The 27,476-nt window shown below is 49.3% G+C and overlaps 1 protein-coding gene across 1 annotated transcript; it reads right to left on the minus strand.

The window, feature by feature from the left end:
* Positions 1-26: 26 nt before the first annotated feature.
* MMP2 (matrix metallopeptidase 2) lies at positions 27-27,476 on the minus strand. Its single transcript, XM_021931977.2, has 13 exons — positions 26,789-27,476; positions 23,295-23,521; positions 22,275-22,423; positions 21,012-21,140; positions 20,662-20,835; positions 17,748-17,921; positions 16,638-16,811; positions 14,222-14,377; positions 12,619-12,754; positions 8,829-8,965; positions 7,425-7,584; positions 3,067-3,176; positions 27-927 (listed from the first exon to the last, which is right to left on the minus strand). The coding sequence occupies exons 1-13, from the start codon at positions 26,939-26,941 to the stop codon at positions 824-826; spliced, it is 1,983 nt and encodes a 660-aa protein (XP_021787669.1). The 5' UTR covers positions 26,942-27,476; the 3' UTR covers positions 27-823.

The following is a 27,476-nucleotide window of genomic DNA, read 5'->3' on the forward strand; positions in this document are numbered from 1 at the left end:
CTCTGCTAAAACAGATGGCAAACACAGCCACTCAATAGGTGTCTTTATTCATACTTGTTGACATTTCCCATGGGGAACGGTTGAAGGGAGGGGCGGGGAGGGCTGAGCAGGAAGCCACAGCTTGGTTTTCCTCCATCCAGTGGAGAAAGAGACTCGGTAGGGACATGCTAAATAGAGTGAACAGGGGAACGATCACTATGTGGGCTGAGATGCACTGTGCAGTGACTTCAGACAACTTGAGTCCTTCTGTCAGGAAATGCAATTTCTAAGTGGAAAAAAAAACAAGACCCAAAGAAAAAAACAAAGTGCATACAAAGCAAACTGCTAATGTAAGAAAGGTTCTAAGGCAGCCAGCAGTGAAAAGCCAGGGCTCTGGAGTGGCCACCTGGCCATGCCCCATCCCACTGCCCTATGCCAGGCTGTCGGGCCACCAGTGCCCTCTTGAGACAGTCTCCATTGGCTCCAAGGGTGCTGTGAGCCACAGAAGGTTGTGGAGGGAGAAGAGTCTGAAGTGTGGCAGCACCAGGGCAGCCCAAAGCAGGGCTGCATTGAAAATATCAACGTATCTCTTTAGGGGTGGCTCTGAGGGTTGGTGGGATTGGAGGGGGAAGCGGCACCTGGGAGGAGTACAATCAGCATCTATTCTTGGGCACAGGGAGGAGCCACTCTCTGGAATCTTAAATTACCAGGTAGGAGTAAGAATGCTGATTAGCTGTAGAGCTGAAGGCACAGCTGCCAGGCCCCTCCGGGTCGTTCTCTAGTGCTCTAGGCCCGGTGTATGGAAGGCAGTGGAGAGGAAGGGCCTGTGGGAGCCGGGGCCAGCTCAGCAGCCTAGCCAGTCGGATTTGATGCTTCCAAACTTCACACTCTTCAGACTTTGGTTCTCCAGCTTCAGGTAATAGGCACCCTTGAAGAAGTAGCTGTGACCTGGGATAAAGAAGAGACTGTGACCCCCTTATCCTGACATTCTGGCACACAGAAGGTTCCCAGGAGCTTTGAACTTCTGCCTGGCATAGGGAAGAAGTTTTTAAACCAGAAGAGAGCTTTGAAAGGCTGAGGCAGGAGGACTGCTTGAGCCCAGGGGTTCGAGACCAGCTTGGGCAGCATAAAGAGATCCCTGTTTCTACAATTTTTTTTTTTTAATTAGCTAGGTATAGTGGTGCATTCCTGTAGGCCACGCTACTTGGGAGGCTGATGTGGGAGAGTCGCTTAAGCCCAGGAGTTCGAGGCTGCAGTGAGCTATGTTTGTGCCTCCAGCCTGGGTGACAGAGCAAGACCTTATCTCTAAAAAAACAAAATTCAATTGTTTCAGCCTGAGCTGATTGAAGAAAATAAAATAAAAACAAAACCAAAACACAACAAAAGCCCAGAAGAGCCCCCTCTGGGACTGGAAGAAGGAAAATGGCTGTGAAATAAGCTCTCTTATTCCCTGTTCACTCATTTCTGAGATGAGGATAAAGATATCAACCTTCTAGGGCTTGCAGTGAGCATTAAGTCAGATAACATATGCTATTATTAAAAACAATAGCCCCACTTAACACAAACATCAAACTAAGCACAGTCCATGTACCAGAGGTGGCAAAACTGGATACGTCCAGTCCTATCAGGCCCACAGATGGGTTTTATTTGACTCTCACAAGTTTTTTTGTTTAGTTTTGTCTTTAAATCTGAATAACTTGCCAACATGTAAACATCCAGAAAAGTCATACAAAAATACAGATTTCCGGCTTCTATTAAAAAAAATAGAATGTCTAATATAGAATATCTAACAACACCAGACTCCATTCGTTTTTTTTTGAGACCAGGTCTCACTCTATCGCCCAGTCTGGAGTGCAGTGGCATGAACACGGCTCACTGCAGCCTCAAACTCCTGGGCTCCGGCGATCCTCTCTGCTCACCTTCCCCACTAGCTGGGACTACAGGTGTGTGCCGTCATGTGTAGCTAATGTTTTTAAAAATATTTTTTGCAGAGATAGAGTCTCACTGTGTTGCCCAGGCTGGTCTCAAACTCCTGGGCTCAAGCAATCCTCCTGCCTTGGCCTCCCACAGTGCTGGGATTATAGGTGTGAACCATGGCACCTGGCCTAAGCCCCTAATCTTGCCCGCCAATAATTACGTGAAGGTGAGAAGCAACTGTCTCCTGTAAATGAGGCACGTGCTCTCTGATTCAGCGCAGACTCCACAATTCCCCACTGTCTGCCCCTGCCTGCTTTACTCATTTGTGCTACCTGCCTGATCCATGGAGCTGTTGGAATTTATGACTCCTGACATACATAATTCATTTACTGTTAATATGCGAGCATGCAGTAGGTGCTCAATAGATGTTTATTCTTGAAGATAATCCCTAGTCTAGCATCTGATTGTACACTGCTTTTTCTTGGACATATAAGAACTTCAGCTACTGGAGGTCAGGACCTGTGCTTAGCATACAGTAGGTGCTCAAAAAAAAATTCTGTGGAATTTAGTTAAAATCTCCTCTAAAAAAGCCAAACTGGATCCATTTCCAGGACCCCAGAGAGCTCACAGATGCCTCCTCAAGAGTATGACTTTCAAACTCCAAATTCTATCCCTCGCTGCTACTGGTTGTGTTTTAATCAGCAAGGGGCCAGGGGCAAACTGGCTGAGTAGGGGATCTTTGCCACATGAGCAACAGAGCATGACAAAGTTTGCCTTGTCTCAAATGGAGCCATCCTTCTGCTAATGGGAGGTGGTCACAGGCCTACGAAACCCAAAAGTGCCTGGACCAAACCCCAGAATGAATCCACAGCACGGAGCCCATGTTCCTTCCTCTTCCCCCAGCCCAGGCCTTCCGTCCTCCCCTGCCCTGGCTCCAGGCCCTGCAGCTGTGAGAAGCCTTTCTGGGTCTTACTGCCTGGAGCCAGGCCAAGGAGCAGAGGTCAGGGATCTGGAAACCTTCCCAGCACCGGGATGAAGGAGTTGATTTGTTTTCCCGGGCGCCGCCTGCCTGCCTGCCCTGCACAATGAAGAAGTGTGTGTTTGCAAGGAGCTGGGCCCTGGCTAGGGGCGGGGAGTCCTAGAAAGCGGAGACAGTCCTGGGTGGCTCACCGCTGCCCTGCAGGTCCACGACGGCATCCAGGTTATCCGGGATGGCGTTCCAGGCATCTGCGATGAGCTTGGGGAAGCCAGGATCCATTTTCTTCTTCACCTCATTGTATCTGTAAAGAAACAGACACAGTGAACCAGCAGGGCCTCTCTAAAAGACACTTCCCCCCTAGCCTGGATGGGAGCACCCAGCTGATGACTCCTGGCTAGGCCTGGGAAACCAGACCTAGCCCTTCAGGGAAGCAGCCGGCTGCAGTGAAAGGAAGAGCATGGAATCAGACCTGAGTCTGAACCTCAAATCTACCACTTTTAATTATATGACTTTGGATGACCCCATAAAAACAATCTCATGATTACTGCTAACATTTATAAAGCACTTACTACATGCCAAACAGTGTGTTAACCGCTTTCCATACAGCCTCAGTTTTACCAGCTGTAAAATGGGGTTGTGTCTAATTTAGTGTATTTAATTTAATGCATGCATTAAATAAAATAGCACATGCAGAGCCTCTATCCCCATGTCTCATAAATATTTAGTAGGTATTTAAGAAATGTTAGCTCCCTTACAAGTAAATCCCTGCTGTAATCCCAGGAGTGCTAAACTAGAAGCCCAGGGATGGGAACCTGCCCCACCATTCTTTCCCTTTGTGCCTTGGAAAAAGTGCTGCTTCTTCATCTATCAAGGGAGATGACAATCCCTGCCCTGGGAGATGATCACGGCTGGGGCAGTGAGGTTACAATGCAAAGTGGTAGGTATGTGTGAGTCCAAGGCCTGTTAGTCACAGGGTGCCACCTCAGTTCCGGCCACAGCAATCCTGGGCCCCGCCTTTAATTTAGGTAGATACTTTGGGCGCCGGTTGGTATGTTCTTCTCCCTGGCTAGCAACCCTTCTGTTTTTTAAGATTTTTGGAGAGCTTTTTAAACGCTGCTGTCACGTTGATTCCTTTGCTTCTCCACTTCATTATTCCGTAAATATTTACTGAGCTCCCACTATGGGAGCTATGGATATCCTAGTAAACAAGATCAAGTCTTGCCCAACTGGAGCTGTTTCTAAACGGATGTTTCAATCCCATCCTGGTAGCAGCCACCCTTTGCTCCACAGTGCCTCCTAGTGGGCTCTCTTCCTCTCTGCAGCCAGCCTTGACCACCTCCACCCTGGACCCCAACAGCAGCTTTCCCTATATGCTCCCTTCTAGAGGGAACTTCTCCCTCAGCCATCACCCCAAATAACTGCCAGAAAAGCCTTCCTTAATCCCAGCTGCAGCATTAGACTCGTTCTTACAAAACCTGGCATGCTTCCTCATGGCCTGGGGCACCAAAACCAAGTTCCCTAGCTCAAAATCCCAACACTCCCATCCGAGGCACCTCCACTGAGCCCTCAAACTACATTCCCTAGTGTTAGGATGGTTTGGAGATGTGTGTCCCACGCTTGAACTTTATTTCTTTCTCATTCTACCCACAGAAGGTGGGGATGGCAGAAGTCAAGCCCGCTTTTACAGATGAGAAAACTGAGGCTCAGATAAGAGAACTATTTTGCTTCCAAGTTCTTTTCATCCAGAAAGAATGCAAGCACTGTGGTGTCCGAAGATGTGGTATTCTCTGCAGCTTTAGAAGTTGCCGCGTAGAGCAGGTGTTAAGAACACAGACATTTGTGTCCCAGCTTTTCCTTCAGCCACTTTAGCCTCAGTTTCCACACTTGGGAAAAGGAACTAACAGTATCTACCTCAACTGAGAAATATAGGTGATATGCATAGTCTCAGGCTGGGCTGTGGTAGAGGCCTGATACTGACAGCCATCATTATCCGATTCAAATGTGTTTACATAATTTTCCCTCATTCTACTACATGAGGGCAGGGTGGGATGATTTCTTGACTCCATCTCTCCAGCAGCTAGCTAAGTGCCTGGCACACAGCAGATGTTGAACATATATTTGTGGCTTAGTGAAAGCTTCTATAAGCAGGGCCTGAGCCCTTCCTGGCATGCTGAAGACAGCTGCTCAGCCTCTGTCACTGTGGGGCTCTCTCTCCTTCTCCAGCAAAGATGCCTCGGGGGCCTCTGCAGACTCCTCACCACTTCTCTTGGAATAGAGATCTGTCTCCTTTGGAAGCCAGCCCAGAGCTTCTGATAGGCCTTTCAGCTCTGCCCCTTTTCAGGAAGTCTCAGGGTGGTTCCTCTATAGAGCAAGCTGTCTGTCCTGGCTCTGGCTCTGGGAGGTGGGCTTGTATGGAAAAGGACTGGGAGGCAAATAACTCTGCCTGGAAACCCAGCAAGGCACTGCCACAACCTGCATGCCTCTGTGTGTGTGTGTGTGCGCGCGCGCACGTGTGCACACAATCATGCTCCTATATGCTGGGAACAGGTCTGTTTTTGCATGTTTACATAGATACGGTGCCTGGGAAAGTGATTTAAAAAGTCCTTCCAACACCGTAATCTGAAAACATCAGAGCTTTAGGATTCTAAGATTCACGTTTCTGTGGGTCTGTGCCGCTCACCAGCCACAATTCTAAGATTTGGAGATTGAGGGCTCCTACAATGCTGAGATGTCATTCGCAGTACGTGTGTGTGTGTATGTGTGTGTGTGTGTATGTGTGTGTGTGTGCACACGCGCCTGCTAGTGTCTGGAGCCTGTGGGTGGAAAGCCTGCTCTGTGGTTTCCTGCCTGACTGTTTTCTTTCTTGAGGCTTGAGATATCAATCAGCTTAGGTTGCTAAGTGTCTTAGCAATATGTCTGGAATTCCACCCTGACATGGGCAGGCCTGGGATATAAAGAGTTTCTGAATGCAGGGCAGCTGGGGGGCAGAGGAGTGGGGAGGAGGGAAGGGGCAGAAGACAGAGGCCTTGGGAAGTAAATGGGATTGTTTCAGGGATGGCAGACAAAGGCCTCAGGGAGTGCCCTCTGAAATTCTTGGGTAGAGCCCAGATGCAGTGGCAACCACGGAAGGAATGTGGGGATACCAGGAGGGAGGGGATAGAAAGACACACCACAAGTCTTTGTGCCCCAATCACTCTTTCCCCACTAATCAAATGGACTGGCAGGTATAGTGCAGGGGGCACTTGGTTAGAATACAAGAGAAGTAGCTATAATCCTGGCGTTGTGCAAACACACATATCTCAATAGCTTGGACAAGTTATTTAATTTCTTTGGACCTCTGTTTCCTTTTCTAGAAACTGTGAAGAATTACAGTCAAACTCCTGAGGTTTGGGCTACCTCTCACCAGCCATTCCTGGGTGTTAGGTTCCCTGGTCATGACCATAGCCCCTCAGAACTGGACCCTTCCCTGTAGATAACCTGGAGCACAGAACCACCTGCTTCCAAACTGTTCCCCTGCCAACCTGTACCCACAGCCACGGGCCTGCTGTGGCCATGCCACAGGGTGCCTGTTCCTTCCAAAAGGTCTGATTTGGATGCTGGTTTCTGTGGATGACTGTTGCACTCATCTCTAAGTCTTCTTAATATTTTGTCCTCTGCCATCATGTTCCCCTATATCTTGGAATCCCCTACCCCACCATCTCAGGTACAGAATAGTAGTGAAGACTAACATGTTTTCCCAGGAGACAGAATGCCAGGGTTCAAATCCCAACCTGTCCCTACCTGGCTGTGTGACTCCAAGCTGGTTACTTAACCTTTCTTTTTTTCTTTTTCTTTCTTTCTTTTTTTTTTTGAGATGGAGTCTCGCTCTGTTGCCCAGGCTGGAGTGCGGTGGCATGGTCTCGGCTCACTGCAACCTCTGTCTTCCGGGTTTAAGTGATTCCCCTGCCTCAGCCTCCTGAGTAGCTGGGGTTGCAGGCATGCACCACCATGCCCAGCTAATTTTTTGTATTTTTAATAGAGACAGGATTTCACCGTGTTGGCCAGGCTGACCCAGAACTCCCGACCTAAGTGATCTGCCCATCTCGGCCTCCCAGAGTGCTGAGATTATAGGCATGAGCCACTGTGTCCAGCCACGGTTACCTAACCTTCCTGAACCCAAGTTTCCTCATCTGTAAAATGGGAGGAGTAATAATTCCCACCTCACAGAGCCCTTGGGACAGTCTCTGGCACACAGTCAGTAGGAGCAGTTACTATCTTTATTTTTATTACCCCCTTCTTCAGTGAGTCATTTCAAAATGTGGGGGTCCAGACCAGACATGGGCCAATCAAAGGAATTCTGCAAAGGGAAAGGATGTTCCAACCAGAATTACATCAGCAATGTGACAAGAATGGTTCACCTTTGGCAATATCTCAGAGGTTAGAGACCAGAGAGAGGGCATCCAGAGCCCACCGACCTCTGAACTCGACCCAGGAGGCTTGAAGCCTCAGGACGGCTTCTCTGTCTCTCACAGCCAACTGTGCTGCTGTCCTACCCACCGCCCTCCCTTACCTCCAGAATTTGTCTCCGGCAAAGATGTATGTCTTCTTGTTTTTGCTCCAGTTAAAGGCGGCATCCACTCGCTGGACATCAGGGGGCAGTCCCAGGCTGGTCAGTGGCTTGGGGTATCCTCGCTCCAGGGTGCTGGCTGAGTAGATCCAGTATTCATTCCCTAGGGTGGAAGCAAAGGGTGTGTTGGCTGGTGCTGACATGCCCTAGGTCAGCCTGTTCCTCCCATCATCTGTCTGTCCTCGGGCCCCACTGCAGCCATTCCCAACAGAGTGCAACTTCCTGCTCACTCCTGGTTGCAGTGCCCAGAGTCAGGGCTCACACAGAGGACTTCAGAAGTCAATTACAGAAGGTGCCTGGTCAAGGAAGTGAGTTGGGGGATAAATCCAGCTCACACTCTGCTCACCAAGTCGTGCATTCTAAGGGCCTTGCCTGCCATGAAGAGGCACCTTTTGCTAATTTGCAAAAAGGTGCCGTAGGAGCCAGCAGTTGTCCTGGCCAGGACCCATGATTATGGTGGGATGGGGGAGATGGGAGCCAGGTGGTGGAGACAATAAGTACCCATAGTCTTGGCTGAGCCTTTATCTTCTCTAGGATCCCACCTCAGACCAGGGCAGGGACCTCCTAAGTCCTTCTTTACCCCCTCACAACCCCCAGCTGTCTGTCTCCCCAAGTAGTTTGTGAGCAACGTGAGGGCAGAGCCTGTATCCCCAGGGTCTGGCAAAACCCAGCACGTGGAAATGCTCCAATAAATGTTAAACAAGTAGGGCTTCCCAAACCTTAGCCATACAGACCTCACCTTGATGATTTTACAACTTCTAGGAACTCCTTGTACTATTATTTACTTAACATTCAGCTTTCAGTGAATTCATTTGGAAATCTTTAAAAACAAATTTATTAAAAAATGTTTTTTGACTGTCAAAATATCGGTTACTGAATAATCCGTTTCTGTCCTGATTTGAAACTTCACCCTGTTATAACTAACTACCTGTTAAAATCAATTTGTGTTTAAAAGTAAAAATGAAAACAAATCTTCTTTAAAACATTTGAACTTAAACTGTTACCTGCCAAAGACTGTATCACTACAAAGGTGTTAGGGACACACCAGCACTAAACTGAGACTTTTTTTTCTTCTAGAAAAGAAATGAGATGATTGAAAAGAATTAAGAAAATGAAATGTGTACACTGAAGGTTAATGCTATCTGATGTTGGGTGTCGGAACCAGTCTCCCAGATGAGCTGCACACTTTGGGAAATGATGTTGAAAGAATGAATCTATAAAGGAGAGGGAGCACCCACGGGTACATAGGAACTGTGGTTTGGGAGGGGGAGTGAGCCTGGGACACGCAGGAGCCCTAGTGCAGAGTCCTGTGGAGCTGAGGGCCAAGGAAGGGTGCTTCCCACACACCTGCAAAGAACACAGCCTTCTCCTCCTGTGGGGCCTCGTATACTGCATCAATCTTTTCCGGGAGCTCAGGCCAGAATGTGGCCACCAGCAGCGGCCCCATGGGCTTGTCACGTGGCGTCACAGTCCGCCAAATGAACCTGGCAGGAGGCAAGGGGGCACAGGAAACCACATCTTCAGTCACCCTGCAGCTCGAACCACACGCACGCCCCAAACCCACCCAGAAACATCCCAGAGATGATTCCTTGATGGGAGTGGGAGGCAAGATCAAAGGAAGGTTGGGGAAGGACTGGAGAATGGGCAGAGATTCTGTCTGCAATCTGCCGGAGCTGAAAAACATCCTCCTACCTTGTTCTCTCCCTCTACCTCCTCCAGGAAGCCTTCCCTGACTACCTCTGTCCATATTGTGTTTTCCCTCTCTAAGCCTCTCAAAATCATCAACTCTGAGTGCCTGGAACAGTAGTGTCTGTTTGTCTTAACTCTCCTGTTTGATTAGAAGCCAATTGGGGCAGTAGCTGATGACACTCAAGTATTTCCTGAATTAAAATGAAATGAATTTGTGTACTTTGTCAAGAGTAAGAGTTATCATTTATTGAGGTCCTGCTAAGTGCCATGCGCTTTTTGTGCCTTGTAATTTAATCCTCACAATCTTATAAGACAGCATGCACTCTGGATGGTCTACCTAGCATTTATTATCTATTTCCCCACCATCCTTCCTCACAAAACTCCACATTTATGATCCAGCCTTCACCTCCTCAGACCCTGTGTCCCCGACTCCCATTCTAGGGGTAGATACTGATTGGTCTAAGCCACTGGTTCTCCAAGTGCAGTCTTCTGCCCAGCAGCATCTGTGCACCTGAGAACTTATTAGAAATGCAAATGATTGGGTCCTTCCAGAGATCTACAGATAAGAATCTCTGGGCTCGGGGCCCAGAATCTGTGTTTTAACAAGCCTTCCAGATGATTCTAATGCATGCCAAAGTTTGAGAACTGGTCTAAGCCAGTCAGAGTTTAGCATTCCCTGGCACTGTTACTGATTCAGCAGTTGCCATATGACTTTACAGTAATGTTAAGATGGAACACACAGACTTATTTCACATCTGGGGGTCTGTGTGTGCGTGTCTGTGCGTGTCTCTTTCTCTCTCACTTCCTGGGAAAGGGGAGGGATTAGAGCCCCAGTTACCACTGGTAGCCTTCTTATGACCATAAGGGGGAACCGGCCTTAGGATGAATTCAGTGCAGAGGCTAGCAGTGGACAAAGACATCAAGTCACTGACCTTCTCTCTGCCCCTGCAGGCAGTTCTACCCCTGGACTTTGTACCACATGAAAGCAATTTCTTTCTACTGTTTAGGTTGGATTGAGTTTGCAGAGGGATCATCTCTCTTTTTGCAGCAAAACATCCTAACATAGGAAGGTGTCACAATTTTTATTTAGCAAATGAAGCTCAGAGAGGTTAAGATTCAAATTACTTAGTTATTACTATATCAATGACTAAGTAAATTAGTTATTACCAAGATTCAAATCCAGATCTGACTCCAAAGTCTGAGTTTAATCACCCTGTGATACTGTCCTTCACGACCCCCACCCTCACCAGTGTCTAGCAGCAATTTTTGTTCGTGGTTGATGTTTAATATTTACTGGTTAATCAAACAAGCCCATTAAACATTCATCAAGTTCCTTTTGAAAGAAAACTGTGATGGGGTAGGCCAGGGATGGCTCCAGCCAGGGTCTGGGCTCTGCATCCTTTCCTAGGCCCCACACATCTGAGATCTGCGTGTGTGGTCAGGGCTTTCTTAGTGGGAGGTGCTCCAGATGAAGGACATTGCCAGATCCTTACAATGAGGACTGCAGAGCAGCGCTGACATCTGCTGTTATATACCCTGGTTTGGGCATTCGAGGCCTGATGGGACCTGATTTCTCACTACATTCGAAGTCTCATCTCTCATTGCATTCTTGCCATTTCCCCACTGGCCAGCAGACCCTGTGAAGGGCAAAGCATCTGCACCCCAGAATCTGGCCCAGTGCCTAGAGTAGAGGAAATCCTTCCTGAAAGTTTATGGAACATCTTCTAGCTTCACCAGATTCTCGCTGGTTAATCCAGAAACTTTCACATCACTATGGCTTGGCTCTGCAGGTCCCTCTGTCTCAAAGAACCTCCTAACTTGTCACCCCCATCAGATTATTGCTTCTCCTTTAAAGGCTCTGCTCAAATGCTGCTGCATCTGTGAAGTCTTCCTTGACTGGGATGTGCCCACAAAAGCACCTAATGCCTCTGCAATCACTTTTCTTTGATCCTGCCATTCAGTTCTCTATATGCCTATTTCTCAAACTGTACTTGTGATGCAGACTTCAATGTGCATCAGAATCACTGGGAGAATCTGCTATGATGCAGATTCCTGGGGCTTATCCCCAGTCAGGAGGGTCTGAAGCTGGGGCAGAAACTCACCTTTTAATACTCACACTCTGGGGGCAGAAACCCACCTTTTAATACTCACACTCTAGGTGGTTCTGTTATGGGAGGCCCACGCTCCTGTCTTTGAGAACACTGATCTAGCAGCCCCCAACCCCACTGTCCCAAGAACATCATTCTTCCTCCTCCAGCTACTAAAGCCTAGCCAAGTATTTGGCACAGTAGATGTCAAACAATTATTTGTCAATAATAATAGCTAATATGAATACACTTACTCTGTGTCAGGCATTATTTTTGTTCTCAGCGCTAAGTTCATCTAATCCTTACAACAACTCTAGGAGATAGGTTGGAATATTAGCCACATTTTATAAATGAGGAAACCAAGGTACAAAGAAGATACTTAATTAACGTGGCTATGATTACATAACCAGTAAGTAGCAGGTACAGAATTCTAACCCAGACAACCTGGCTTCAGGGTCCATTTTCTCAACTACTACGCTCTATGAATGAATAAACGGATGAATAATGAATAATGGATGGCTGGATCATAAATAATGGATAACAGATGGCTGGCTGGCTGGATGGATGATGGATGGAAAGATACAGGTATGGATAGATGGATGGGTAGATGGATGGATGATAGAAGAATGGAAGGACAGACCCTTTAATGAGGTCCTAGATACTGCCTGCCATTCTCCAGGGAGCTAGGACATTACGGTAAACCTCAGCCGTTAGTCAACTGAGTGGTGATTTTTATCTATAGCAGGTAGAATACCACCTCTTTCTACTCTGCAGTCGCTCACCACCCATACACAGAGTAATCTGGCCATTTGAGGGCAATGCCATTCTAGAAGAAGGCCTGTTGTAGTCTGAATTATTGTTCCCAATTCTTCCCTCCATTTCTATTTTAGGATTATATATTCATGTGCATTTCCATGTGACTTTGCAGTACCACCCTCTAGGGTATGTGTTGGGATTTGCCATGTGATTTATTTCAGGCAGTGGAATATTCTCAGACAAGATGGGAGTAGAGGCTTTAAATGCACTTGTGTAGTTCAATTTGGCCTCTAGCACCATGTCATCTGCCATGTGTAGCTGCTAATCCCATGAGAACAACAGGCAGAGCATACCTGAACCCAAACTGAAGCTGGAAGCCAAGATAACTAGTAGACCCACAGACTATAGGAGAGTAAACAAAATGCTTGGGTGCAAAAAATCTACTAAAACCTGGAGGCTGTTTGATACACAGCAGAAACTGCCTAATACAGGTCATTCTGCGAAGCACTTGGTGGGGTCTTCAGAAAAGAGTGAGGGAAAAGAGTAATGGTATAAGAGCAGAGGACAGGAGACAAGGAGGACAAGAAGCAAGCTCCTGCACTCACCGGTCCTTGAAGAAGAAGATCTCACCACGGATCTGAGCGATGCCATCAAAGACAATGTCCTGTTTGCAGATTTCAGGAGTGACAGGGCCCAGCGTGGGGGTGGGGCCGGTGCCAAGGTCAATGTCAGGAGAGGCCCCTGGGGAAGAACACCTGATCTTAGACTCTCTGCAGCTGCAAAGGTTCTCCCCACCAGGCTGAGCCCCCAGGGGTGCCCACCCAATCTGCTAAGAGTCAGAAGAAATTGTTTTCTGGCCTTAGTGTAAGCTCCGTAAGATAACAAGAAGATGCCTGGACTTTGGGAGTCCTGGGGCCTTTTGTACTTTAGATTCGCTTTTTACTGATATCACCCAAATCGGTCCTCTCTATATCCCTGAGAGTGGGGTATCAGTATTGCACCATTTCACAGGTGAGGAAACTGAGGCCCAGAAAAGTTGAGTGACTTGCCCAAAGACTCAAACCCAAAGCTCAGATTCTTAGACCCACAAGAGTCAGGGCAGTCAGGGGGCCACTGGTGTGTCCAGCACTGAGAGTGGGGCACTCTTCATGATAAGCAATTCTTTTAGAGATGAGGAAACTGAGTCCAAAGAGGTATAAAGACTTGCACAATATCTTGTAGCTGGTTAGGGGCAGAGGCCACGCTTGAACCCAGCACCCTTCACGGCAGACCTTGGGCTTCTTCCTGAGTCTAGCGGTCCCCAAACTTCATCACCATTTTCACTATTTTGGCCTGGCTCAGATATCACCAGGACCATTAAATATTTCTTTTTTTTTTTTTGAGACAGAGTCTCACTCTGTCACCCAGGCTGGAGTGCAGTGGCTGGATCTCAGCTCACTGCAAGCTCCGCCTCCCGGGTTTATGCCATTCTCCTGCCTCAGCCTCCCGAGTAGCTGGGACTACAGGCGCTCGCCACCTTGCTCGGCGGGTTTTTTTTTTTTTTTTTTTTTTAGTAGAGACAGGGTTTCACCGTGTTAGCCAGGATGATCTCAATCCCCTGACCTCGTGATCCGCCCGTCTCGGCCTCCCAAAGTGCTGGGATTACAGGCTTGAGCCACCGCGCCCGGCCGGCTAAATATTTCATTAAAAAAAAAAAAGAACAGACTTTTAAAACTCTAGCCTCACTGTAAGCACCAACAATAAGTAAATCACTGGCTTAAGGCACTGGTTGTTCTGTTTCTATTACATACTAAAATCAAAGCTTATTATGAAAACCAGAAGCTTCCACCCGCCTACTGTTAAGGTAATTCCACATGACGGAAAATTCTGTCCTGTACTTGGCTGTTCTTCTGGATTCTAAACTCCACTGGGTTGCTCAAACCTGTGTAACCTTGCACCAGGTGACCTTACTCACCTAGAAAATGGGAGAAACCCAGAAATGGAGAGCTAAGAGTGACAGGGATATTAGCATTGTTCAGATAGGGAAGAGTTATCCAAGTATCCCCTTGCGGAACTGCTCTGCCTTCCCAGGACTAGGTCAACACTCCCGCTTCCTGCCCTTGTCTCCAGCACTCCTGGCTGGATGAGATCTTGCTGATCCCAACCCTGGGCCTCCATCCCAGGCTACATGACCTCCCCCCACCCTATCCCCCACCCCCCAAGGTTTACCGTAGAGCTCCTGAATGCCCTTGATGTCGTCCTGGGACAGACGGAAGTTCTTGGTGTAGGTGTAAATGGGCGCCATCAGGGCCCCAGGGTCCTGGGAGTGCTCCAGCCCCATGGCGTGGCCAAACTCGTGGGCTGCCACGAGGAACAGGCTGTACCCTGAGGGTTGCAGGGAGAGGAGAGGGTTGAAAGATAGGAGGAGAGATGAGAGAGAAGTCAGGATCTGACCCAGTGAAGCAGACTTTTGAGGACAGCCCCACAGTAAGGCTAGAGAGCCCTGGAAGCGGCATGTATTGATTTGTTTTTTCTGGGATTAATACACAATTTTGGGATTAGTGCCTTTTGCCTCCAAGTGGGGTCAGCCAAAGTCCTCTTGTCTCTTTCCAGGTTAGTATCAGGACAGATGTGCTATAAAGGAACAGGACAAGTAGTATCTGTGAATTTTTTATTTAAAACCCTATTCATTTTAAAATCCTGCTTCCTGGCTTTTTGTGTCTCTCTATAAAAGATGAGCTCTACAAACCCAGCTCCTCAGGTTCTCTGAAGAGGTAAGATAGTGGGGACAGGCTGGCCCCATGTTACTACCATTTCTGCCCAAGTGAAAGCAGTAGAAACCATTCCCGCTTAGCGTGGTTGCACAGGCTGAGCCACAGCCAGCGAGCAAAACCTGTCACACCCTGTTGTGGTTAAATGTGTCCCCCTAGAAAAGATTTGCCCAAGTCTTAACCCTAGGGACCTGTGAATGTGATCTTATTTGGAAATAGGGTCTTTGCACATGTAATTAAGATGCAAGTTAAAATGAAGTCAGATTGGACCAGAGTGGGCCCTTAATCCAATATGGCTTGTGACCTTATAAGAAGAGGAGAGAGGCCAGGTGCGGTGGCTCACACCTGTAATCCCAGCACTTTGGGAGGCTGAGGCAAGTGGATCACCTGAGGTCAGGAGTTCAAGACCAGCCTGACCAACATGGAGAAACCCCGTCTCTACTAAAAACACAAAATTAGCCATGTATGGTGGCGCATGCCTGTAATCCCAGCTACTCGGGAGGCTGAGGCAGGAGAATCACTTGAACCCAGGAGGCGGAGGTTGCAGTGAGCCGAGATCGTGCCGCTGCACTCCAGCCTGGGCAACAAGAACGAGACTCTGTCTCAAAAAATAAATAAATAAATAAAAGAGGAGAGGCAGACAGAGGGGGAAGACGGCCATCCATATCATGACAGAAGCACAGACTGGAGTACACATCCTTCAGAGGGAACATGGCCCTAATGACACCTTGATTTTAGACCTTAGCTCCCAGAAGCATGAAAGAATACTTGGGATTTGTTTCGAGCCATAAGTTTGTGGCACTTTGTCATGGCAGCCCTAGGAGACTATAATATTCACCCTGGGTGAGTCACTGAGCTCTCGATCCTTGAACTACTCAGGAAGATGGAGAATCCCACCTTTAGGTAGAAGGCTGGTAAAATCAGAATGTGTCCTAGCAAGGAATTTAGCAAGGGATAAGAAAACCTCCTTTGGCCAGCCTCTGTCCACTGACATCTGCCAAGTTCCATCTCATGATGATTATAAAGAATGAAAGTAACATAAAGACAGGCTTGCCTAATTCTGACAGGCCCTGGACCTGCCCACTCACCTGGCCACTGTGGGCCATCAGGGAGCTTTAAGTAACCCTGTAACCCTGGGCCCTGCGCCTGGAGTGGGCACAGGACCCCAAGCACCCTGCTCACTGCACCAAGCACACAGTGAGGTCACAAGCTGTCTCCTGGGCACTCTCCCCCAAGCTTGTGAGTCCTAGGGGGCAGAGAGTTGTCCCAGCCAGCTGCATCCTCAGCACCCAGGACTGACAAGGACCCACCATTTACACCTGGTAACAGATGGTGCTGACTGATGGGGGAGGGAGGGCTCTGGGGGCTCCCCCAGGGCTGTGTGGACCATGGGGTCAGCTCAAGCATGAGGCTGTTCCTTTTTTTGTTTCTTCTGCTGCCCCCCAGCTCCTTGAAGGCACCTCTTTGTGCAGTGGAAATGTCTCAGGAGAATTGTCTCTCTGGTAACCTGTGCTCAGAACTCAGCCATTTTTTGGTAGTTACAAGCCCACCTGGAGGGTGGCTGAAGGGGAAGGCAAGAGCAGTGACTCCTCAGGAAGGCCGGTTCTTGCCCAGGAGGCAGGTAGCAGCATCTGGTCTACCAGGGTCTGGTTTTGGAGGCTGTGCCTCCACCTGGATGGGCAGTATCTAAGCAGGGACCTTGGTTCCACCAGAGATGGGCATTGTCTCAGCCCAGATGGGCGGGTCTGGGTAGATGGGTGTCTGAGGGGCAGTGTCTATGCTTGCAGTGGGTGAGGTCTCAGGAAGGTTTTGGGAGCAAGTTTAGGGGCAAGGGCGATGTCCAGGGTCTCTGTCCAGTGACCAGGGCCTCGTACCTTGGTCGGGGCAGAAGCCCCACTTGCGGTCATCATCGTAGTTGGCTGTGGTCGCACACCACATCTTTCCATCACTGCGGCCAGCGCTGGTGCAGCTCTCATACTTGTTGCCCAGGAAGGTGAAGGGGAAGACACAGGGGGCACCTTCTGAGTTCCCACCAACAGTGGACATGGCTGTGGGGTTAGGGATACAGGTCAAGGCACAGCAAAGAGTCTGAGGCTACCAGCAGGAAGCAATGACATGATGCTGATCTTAGCAAGCCACACCTAAATCAGACTCAGTCCCAGGCACTGTATCTTTAGACTCATCTCACCCTACCCCTGACAACAGCCTTGTGCAGGAGGGACTGAATGGCACCCCGTTTCATGGATGGGAAACAGGAGATCAGAGAGATGACGAAATTTCCCTGAGCCAACACTGCTAGGAAGTATCAGCTGCAATTCAAACCCAGGAAGCCAGATTTCAGAGTTCTAATGAGCCTCCCATGGAAAGGGGCAGATGGGCTAGGGGCAAAGGGAGTTGGATGAAGCTGATGGCACCAGCACACGCTCCTCAACTGTGAGCCCCCTTGGGCAGGGCTTTTCTGAGACCAACCTCTGCATCTGCTGCACAAAGCAGGCACTCAGTAAATTCCTGTTGGAGGAAGGGAAGAAGGAAAGGAGGGAGAAATGGAGAGAAGGAGGGCAAGAGGGGGACAGGGAAGAAAGCAGGGAGCTTTTAATAAAAAACAGACTAAAAGGTGGAGATACAGACCAGGAAAGGCAGGGGGAAGAGAGACTGCAGGGTCAGAGGAGGAGAGAGAAGTATCTGTCAGAGAGTCTGAGAGAAAAGGGATGCAGGTCAGTCAGAGGATCCTGAGCAGGCCTGACATTTAGGTGTCACCAATTCAACTGTTGATACCCAATGTCTGTTCTGATTTCAGTGTCCAGGCCATACCAGGTGACAAGTATCCTGACCAGCTGCACGGACATCTTGGGTGTGGATGTCATTCGCACAGATGTCTTAGCATCCCTGTCTTGGGGAAAAGAGGTTGGCACAGGGAGTCTTATGGGTTTTTTATCAGACAGCAGGTGCTGGGCCCTGAGGGAGGGAGAGGTAGTGGCACCCACCGGTCTCAGGGCAGAAGCCATACTTCTTGTCGCGGTCATAGTCCTCAGTGGTGCCGCACCAGCGGTAGCCATCCGTGCGGCCCTCAGTAGTGCAGCTGTCATAGGATGTGCCCTGGAAGCGGAATGGGAACTTGCAGGGCTGTCCTTCAGCATTGCCGCCCATCGTGAACAGGGCTAGGGGTAGGGGAGAGAGAGAAGGATATGAATGAGACATGCCTCCATGGGCATACAGCTGGCTGGCTGCCCATCTGCCGGTTCACATCAGTGAAGTTGATGCATTGTTAAAATATTAAGAAAACATCTCTACTGGTTGGTAAGGAGCTGCTTCTCTGAGCTCCCAGAGAGAAGCCCTGCTTCCCTGGTTATCCCAATCCCTCCCCTGGGATCTTATGGACCATCCAACAACAAAATGGTTGACACCTGGGACACAGCAAGGGCTTCTAGAACCCTGCCTCAGCCCCAAGGTCACTATCCACACTGCCTGGTCCATGCCTGTACCATGCAAATTTCATGTAATAATGATGTATGACATGAACATAACAGTCATGGCAGGCAGGACCACAAGAATCTCTCTCCGTTTGATAGGTGGAGAAATCAAGGCTAGGACAAAGCTGGTTCTCAAACTGCTCATGGTCACATAAATGAGAGAAGTGAATGAAGGTTGTAACTAAAAACTACAAAACACACCAATCTCAATCTCTCTTGCTCAGTCTGTCACTCTCATACATGTAGATGTGTGTGTGCACACGCATACACAGAAAGAAAGCTTTACCTCCTGTCAACCCCAGGCCCCTTCCTGAATGGCCTTGTTGCAGTCTCTGTAGGAGGGAGAGAAAGACAGAAGAGGAGGAGGGAGGGAGAGGTAGGTGGTGCCTTCAGGTTCCTTTTACTAAACACTCTGGGCTTCTACTTTGACATCTTCAAGACAGGGGCCATAACTGGAAAGCTGGGGGAGGGAGTGGGGTTCAGAGCCTGGCCTGTGTGTCTTGGATTCTCCCCGTCTTCCCCTCATCCACCCAAAGCTAAAAAATGGTGTGTCTCTGGAATTGCCAACTAGCAAAACCACAAGTCCATAACAAGGACCATCTGTGCACAACGGCGCCAGAGGTGACCTCACCAGCCCCCGTTAACTCCACCATGGCCAGAATGGAGCCCAGTGCCTGGCCTCCCACCACAGAACTTGGAGTCCTGTATCCTCACTGCTCCCCTCTCTACCAAAAGACCTTGTCCTGCAATGCCAGAAAAAAATGTCACCTAGAGAAAAGGCAAGACTGAGTCCAGATACCTTAGTGGCCTCAGAGTTGAGAAAGGCAAAGTGTTAACTTTGACCAATGCCAGCCCCCTGCCTCTGACCTCCCATCAGCCGCATATCTACCACCCAGGAAGCCCCTGTCTCCTCCCAAATTCCCCTGACAAGGATGGCAAGAATCAGACACTGACTCAGCAGTCAGCAGGGGCTGAGTAACAAGAATCTCTGCCTCGAGACCCAGACACGTGCGTGTTGTGCGTACTTGCATCTGGCTAAGCACAAAGTAAATAACTAATGTCCAATGCAGGGAATAACCCTTCCCAAACTTATGAAATACAGCTGTTTCCACATCTATCTATCATCAAAGCATTCTGTTCCTATCAGAGGGGTGACACAGGGAAGGGTTAATGCCACATGTAATCCCTACCGGGAAACGCAAGATACAAAAAACATTTTTATTTCAAAATTTCTGACTTATTAATGGTGAATGGCTTAAACTCTTACTTAATATAAAGTTTAGCTCTGGTAATAAAAGCGTAAACAGGAAGGGGATTAACTAGTTCTTTGTTTCTTTCGTTCCGTGAAGATGGTTGGTGCTTAGTTTTCAGTTACAATGGGGTTAGGGAGATTCACAGACCTAAAATTACAGACAAAAAGACAGTCTTTAGTCTATGTAGATTAAAGAGTCTTTGTGAGATGGGAAAGAAGATGGTGTTAAAAATTTTTAGACGTTTTTCCGTTTTCCCCAGGTTTTCTGGGCTTTCAATCTGCAGAATTATCAAATATGATGACTTCATAGACTATGAAGTTACATACACCGTCATGACTATGAAGTGTGTTAAGGATATTTTTAGAAAGGATTGAGTGTGTATGTCAATATCTATACCCCATTTTAAAAGGTTTCCCCCATGTGGCTTCAAAATCTCTGAAAATGTTGTGTCTCAGGTACTGACAAGCACACAAACACAAATACTGAGTCAAGCCTAAAGTATTTATCAAGACACAGAGATGCAGACACAAGCTACACAGGAGGCAGAAAAAGACAGTGCCCAAGAGAGGCAGATGGTATAGCCTCTGTGCCCAGACACACACACACACACACACACACACGCATGCACGCATTAGCAGAGGCAGCATCAGGACCAAGGCTGGAGCAATAGGTGAAATTCCTCGGTTGGAGTTCGCAAACCAGGTTGAGTCCAGCCCTGGTCTGAGTCCTGCCTCCTTATCACACTGCTAGGTTTCCAGCTACCAGCAAGCCTTTCCTCATGCCCTTGAAGTATCAATCTTGATTGAAGTATAAAGACTGGTTCTAGAGAGAACCACTGGGCATTGTAACAGTTCTAAGTTTACTCCAACATATGTAAGAAATAAATAATTAGCACATCAAATCTGTGACTCCTAAATGATTGCTAATGGTGAAACTTAAAAAAAAAATCGACTTGATTTAATTAAAGTATTATGTTCATCATGGTACTGGTGGGAGAGAAACAACAATGGCTCAGATCAGGTTGGGGGGGGAACTGAGTGAAGGATGTTGGAGGGATGCTCATTGACTGGCAGTGCCAGCCAGTCCTGGAGAGTGCGGAGGGTGGAGCACAGTGGGGAGCCAGGGAAGCTGGAAGCTTGGGGTGGAAAGTCTTGGGGACTAGAGTGGATGCTCACCTTCGTGGGGACAGAAGCCATACTTGCCATCCTTCTCAAAGTTGTAGGTGGTAGAGCACCAGAGGAAGCCGTCGCTGCGGCCAGTGTCAGTACAGCTGTTGTACTCCTTGCCATTGAACAAGAAGGGGAACTTGCAGTACTCCCCATCGGCATTCCCATACTTCACACGGACCACTAAAGGGTGACATGGAAGGGGGAGGTTGGACTTCTCCATGCCTTCTTTGGAGACCAAGATTCTGACTCACCCAGATGTGTGACTTTGCTCCCCTCCCACCTCTCCGGTCCAAGCAGATGGAGTGGAGAGAGGACAGGAGAGAAGGTCTGGGGCATGCAGAGGGCCCCTTTCTCACCTTGGCCTTCTCCCAAGGTCCATAGCTCATCGTCGTCAAAGTGGGAGTCTCCCCCAACACCAGTGCCTGGGGCAAAGGCATGAGCCAGGAGTCCGTCCTTACCATCAAAGGGGTATCCGTCGCCATGCTCTGAAACACACATTGGGTCTTAGCTTCTAGCTGTGCCACCTAGACCCTGAACCCCCCCCCACCCCATCTACATGTGGAGCCTGTCAGCCCACCCAGCATCTGTCCCCTTCCCTCATCCCAGTGGGGTTATCCAGGACTGCAAACACTGGGGCTCGGTAGAGATCTGCTGACCCGGTTGTTACCATCCTATGGTCTACACTGCTCTCCCAGGTTTACATGACTCCCAGTATCCATACCCGCTACCTTCATTGTCTACACTACCACCATGACACTATACCTACCACATACACACATTACCACACTAGTGTCCTCACCCCATCCTCATCATCCCCAGTGTCTATGCCATCCACCCTCTTGTCAATACTGCCCTCTTAACCACAATCCTGCCTTTATGTCACACTATCACCAATATCTGCAACACGAATCCTCATGCCCACCTTGTCACCAAGGCCTGTACCACCCACCCACTTGTCTACACTGTTTCCCATGCTCTTTACCTTCATCACTTACCACTCAGTGTCTATACCACCTACCTTTATGTCTGTGCTACTGGCAATGTTCACACCATAAACTCACATGGCCACCTGGCCCCGGGTTCTATGACCCTTCCTCTCATGTCTACACTGCTCCATTGTTTTCAAACCACTCTCATATATCTACACTTCCTCAGTATCTACCAGCATCATCCAACAGAGCTTTCTGTGATAAGAGGAAAATTCTTTGTCTGTGCTGTCCAAAATCAATAGCCACTAACCTCCTGCGTCTTTTGAGCACTTGAAATGTGCCCAGTGTGACCTGGAAATCGATTTTAAATTTTTAACTAATTTAAATTTAAATAGCCATGTATATTCTACCTAATGGCTGCCATATTGGACAGCATAGTAGACCACTTGCTTCGGGTTTAGATGGCCTCCAGGTTACACCACAGCACACCATCTGCCCCTATGTCAACGTGGCTCTCCAGTGTCCACTCCGTGTTGTGTTGCCCCCATCTAAACCACCCCCAGGGTCCACACCATCTACTGTCCTATCTAAGCTGCCCTCAGGATCCCCACACCCCTCTAATGTCCATCTCGCCCCTTCGTCTCTACGCTGTTCCCTGCTGGCCCCTCTTCTGCCCCATCTTCTGCCTACCCCAGCGGCCAAAGTTGATCATGATGTCTGCCTCTCCATCATGGATTCGAGAAAACCGCAGTGGGGTCACATCACTCCAGACTTGGAAGGCACGAGCAAAGGCATCATCCACCGTCTCTGGGTCCAGATCAGGTGTGTAGCCAATGATCCTGGAGGTGGTAGAAATGCATGTGAGTGTGTATGCATGGGCATAAGTGTGTGCATATGCAAGTATGTGTGTGTGCACAGATATGTGAAAAGGTTTTGAGTGTGTGTGTATGTGAACATACAAGTATATGCACAAGCATGGGAAGGGTGCACAAGTATGTGAGCATGTACCTGCATGTATGTGTGTGTAGGTTGGGCAGGGCTCACTGCCAAGAACAAACTTCTCAGGATACCTTGAAGACCCAGGGAGTCCCAGGCCAGCCAACATTTTTAGGCCCCAGCTCAGGAGTTCCATCTGTCACTTCTGGCTGGTGGGGGAGGGCCATAAGTAGTGCATTTCGGGGCATAAGGCAAAGATCTCACCATTGGAACCCAGCACCAGCCAAACAGAGCACAGCTCTCAGCCCAATTAGCAACAATTTATAACCCAATTGGGCTGCTAAACCCAATTAGCTACCAATCATCACGTTCCTTCTGCCCATCCCAATGACCTCATCTAAAAACAACAACAATGGCTAGCATTACTACACTCTTGCTCTGTGTCAAAAATCATAGAAGTCGTTTGTATTAGTTCAGTCTAGGTTAGTTCCCCAACCAACCATGTGGGGAAGGGCATTTTTAAAGCCCCACTTTGTAGATTGGAAAGCCAACATTCACAGCACTGAAAAGGAACCCAATGTCTGATGGCTAGCAAGTATGAAATTCAAGTCTGTCTGACTTCATTTTCTAAGAACTATGTATTGAAACTCCCTAAGATGCCAAGCCTTCACAAAAGACACTTCATGGATCCCCTGAGTGGAGAGAATGCATGGGTCAAGGAGACTCGTGTCCCTCAGCCCAATGGCCCTGCCTCCCCAAGCCCTGCCCTGGCACCTGTATGTGATCTGGTTCTTGTCCCACTTGGGCTTGCGGGGGAAGAAGTTGTAGTTGGCCACATCTGGGTTGCCGCAGCGCGGCTTCCGCATGGTCTCGATGGTATTCTGGTCAAGATCACCTGTCTGGGGCAGTCCAAAGAACTTTTGCATCTTCTTTAGTGTGTCCTTCAGAACAAACAGGTTGCAGCTCTCCTTGGGGCAGCCATAGAAGGTGTTCAGGTATTGCTGAAAGAAATGCACACCCCCAAGGCAAGCAGCCACATTAAGATGGCACAGTATTAACCAAAGCAGGCTGTAGCAATCAGCCCCCAACCCAGTGCCATAGTCCAGACCGGATATAAGCCAGGGGTCCCAGAGCACTGGGTGGAGTACCGGGTTCCCAAATCAGCACTGGCACCCCTTAGTTGAGCGACAGGACATACAGCTATAGAGAGCATAGCTACCGCTTGTTGGTGCTGGGTGCTGACTATATGCCCAGGCACGAAAGTCAGACTATGTTAATTCATTTAATGCTCAAAACTCTATAATGTAGATATACTATCCCTATTATACAGAGGAGGAAACTGAAGCACAGAGAGGTTAAGAAACTTGCTTACAATCACACAGTTCACAAATGGTAGATTCGGATTTGGGACAAAGCAATCTGGCTCCAGAGCCTGTGCTAGGAAACGTGATACTCCAGTATCCTTCCTTTACTTCTATCAACTCTTTTATCTACCTTGCAGCTGGTGACTTGGGGACTTTTTTCTTCCTTTTTTCTTCTAAAGAGATTCAAAGACTATGTGCATGGGCTCTGGCAGCAGACAAACCTGGGTTCAAATCCTGAATCAGCCATTTGCAAAAATAAAGCAGTCCTGTCCTTCAGGAGCCATACAACTGGCCTTGCCCAAACTGAGGCCAAAACTGAGCAGGTCCCTGCAAAGAGGTTCAGGGAGCAACGGACTCATTTATTTAGTCAACAAATACTTTTTAGCACCTACCACGTACCAAGCCCAGTGCTACTGCTGAGGATAAATTGGTGAACAAGATAGACAGCTCTGTCTCTAAAGTTCAATCCTAGCAGGGAGGCTGATAGATCACAAATAAAACCAAAATGAAGTATGTGATAAGTGCCCTGTTGGAACGGTGAAAGGAGCCAGGAGATCTTCTGACAATGGTCCTAGCCTTGTTGGAAGTAGTTAGGAAAGGGGAAATCAAGGACATAATAATAATATAATAGGAATAATGGCTAGTGCTTATTGAGTACTTACCATGTGCTAGGTAAGCACCTAAGATTACCTCTCTTTTAACCCTGAGATATGGAATTTCCCAGTTTGCAGATGAAGAAACTGAGAAGTCACTTGCCCAAGATCATCACTAGGCCAGCTAGTTAGTTCACGCACCCTTTGATTTGAAGCCAAGCGGTCTAAGTCCAGAGCTATCTTCTTAAGCCCCCCACTGCATTGCCTCTGGACAACACAGACTTCCATTTGTCAGTGGTGTTCAAACCAGGCACCTCCATCTTGAGTAGGGGCTGGGTAAGATGAGGCTGAGACCTGCTGGGCTGCATTCCCAAGAGGGTAGGCATTCTTAGCCACAGAATGAGACAGGAGGTTGGCAGGACTGATTTCACAACATACAGGTCAGGTCACAAAGACCCCTATGGTAAAACAGGATGCAGTAAAGAAGCTGGAGAAAGCCCACCCAAACCAAGACAGCAATGCAAGTGACCTCTGGTCGTGCTCACTGCTCATTATATGCTAATTATAATGTATTAGGATGTTAAATACATTAGACACTCCCACCAGCGCCATGACAGTTCATAAATGCCATAGCAACATGGAGAAGTTACCCTATATGGTCTAAGAGGGACAGGAACCCTCAGTTCCAGGAACTCCCCATCTCTTTTCCGGAAAACTCCTAAACAATCCACCCCTTGTTTAGCATATAATCAAGAAATAACCATGTGTATACTCACTCAAGCAGCCCATTCCCTGGTCTGCCTATGGAATAATCACCCTTTTATTCCTTTAGCTTCTTAATAAATTTGTTTTCACTTTACTCTGTTGGCTGGCTCTTGAATTCCTTCCTGTTCCACGCCAAGAACCCATGTGGCCCCCAGGCTGAGCCTCAATTTAGGGGTTCATCCTGTGACCCATTGGCTGGAAAAAGTGTAAGGAACCCAAGTAGCTTTGTCATTGTCCCACAGCTCCACTCTCAGCCCCACCCAACAGCCACATCATTATGCTAGCCAGCTCCAGACCCTTGAAAAAAGTAGCCCTCTAAAAATGTACAGAGGTTTCCCAACCCATCTATCCAGAGGGGGCTGAGACTTAGCTGCTTGGAAAGGGTGAGAGTTGGGAGAGGGTAGGTGTCATCTCCTGAAGGAGTTCCTAGGGTGACCAGAGGTCATGGGCGTCTTCTCCCGGACAGGTTGAGGGGGAGGCTGGAGGGCAGGGTGGCTGAGGCAACAAGGGAGCAGATATCCCCCGGAGTGGAAAGGACATCTTGAAGGGTCCCTGGCTGGCCTCCCTCCTCAGGCCCTACTTACGCAACACTGCGGCCAGGCTCAGTGTCCCTCCAGCCAGGCGCGCGCACGCTCACAAGACAACATCTGAACCGCAGTTTGGGAACCCAGCCAGGAAGGAGGACTCGCTGGCCGCTCTCCGACCCGAGCGGAGCGCAGTCCGCCCCCGCCCCACGCGCCAGGCCCTCCAGCGCCTGCCCCACTCCTCCTCCCTCCTGCCGGGCAAGCTCTCTCCTTCTTTCCTCCGACCCTTTGGAGAAGTTCGAGGAAACTTTCCGAGGCCCAGCCCTTGACCAATTTGTCCATTAAGCCAGGTGAAAAAAGATGCGCTCTCTGCTTCCCTCCTGCCCCAATCACTTCCCAAATGGCCCCCTTGAGCTGTTTATTTAAAGGCCCCTCTCCGGGTCTGTGCTGAAGGTTCCTAGAAGTTTGCCAAGCCCCGCGTTGGCCAAGCTCCCTCCCATCCTTATGCGCGCATAAATTTACCCAAATTGTGTGCCAGAGCCCCGTTCCCGAAGTCCTACATTAGCAAAAACGACCCCTTTAGCTGTCTGCCAAAGGCCTACCAAGACGCTTGGCGAGAGCCCTTAGCAACTGCCCAGATGTGTCCAAAAATTGTTTACAAAGACCGCCCCCCCTTGCCAAATGTCCCAGATACTAGAGGAGGTCCCCGCCATTTATATAAGAGTCCCTTTCCAGTAGTTTGCCAGGTCACCCCTCTCCCGCTCTCTGGCTTGTTTTTCGCCCCACTGCTGTATCCTGAAGGTTGCCAAATTGTTTATCAAAGGTCTTCTCTGCTTACAAAAGATCCCCCACCGTTTGCAAGACATCACTCCAATAGCTTACCAAAGACCCCCCAAGCTGTTTACCGAAGCCCTTCCCCCACACTGTGTGCCCACCGCCGAGGGCAGGGGGAGAGACACCCCGATCTTTTGCCTCCGAAGTTTGTCTAAACTTGGTTCCTTGAGGCCAGCGCAGCAACTCACCACTGCCAACTCTTTGTCCGTTTTGGGGGCAACATCGCCGGGGAACTTGATGATGGGCGACGGCGCGGCGGCGGCATGGCTCAGCAAGCAGCCCAGGAGGCAGAGCGCCCTCAGGGGACCCGTGAGCGCGCCCCGGGCCATTAGCGCCTCCATCGTTGCGCTCCCGGGCCCCGTGCGTCGCCCGGGGGTCGCTGGCTCCGTGCGTGTGGCCGCCTCGCCGCCTGGTTGGAGCCTGCTCTGCGGCTCAGGGCTGCGCTCCGAGGGTCCGCTGGCTCGGTGGCCTGGGTTTTGCCCGGCTCAGCGGCTCATGGTCCGGCCCCCGCGCCCCCGCCGCCGCCGCCGCCGCCGCCGCCGCCGCCGCAGGTCCTGGCAATCCCTTTGTATGTTTAAAGCCCCAGATGCGCAGCCTCCAGCCACCGCCTGAGGAAGTCTGGATGCAGCGGAAACAAGGGAGGGCAGCCGCCAGATGTAGCCGGCTGGGCTGGGAGGGAGCTGGCAGGGCCGGGCTGGGGGTGGGGGGCGCACTCGGGCCCGCCCCTCTCTGCCCCACCCCCTACTCGCCCTCCTCCACTTTTCTCTCTTTTTCCCTTTCTCCACCTCTTTTCCCCGGCCGCCTGCTACTTCTGGCCTCCGCGTCCACCCTCAGTGCACGACCTCGTCACCCCACTTCCCTCTCTCGAGATCTGGG

This window comes from Papio anubis, chromosome 18 (assembly GCF_008728515.1).
Source record: "Papio anubis isolate 15944 chromosome 18, Panubis1.0, whole genome shotgun sequence".
Classification (NCBI taxonomy): domain Eukaryota; kingdom Metazoa; phylum Chordata; class Mammalia; order Primates; family Cercopithecidae; genus Papio; species Papio anubis.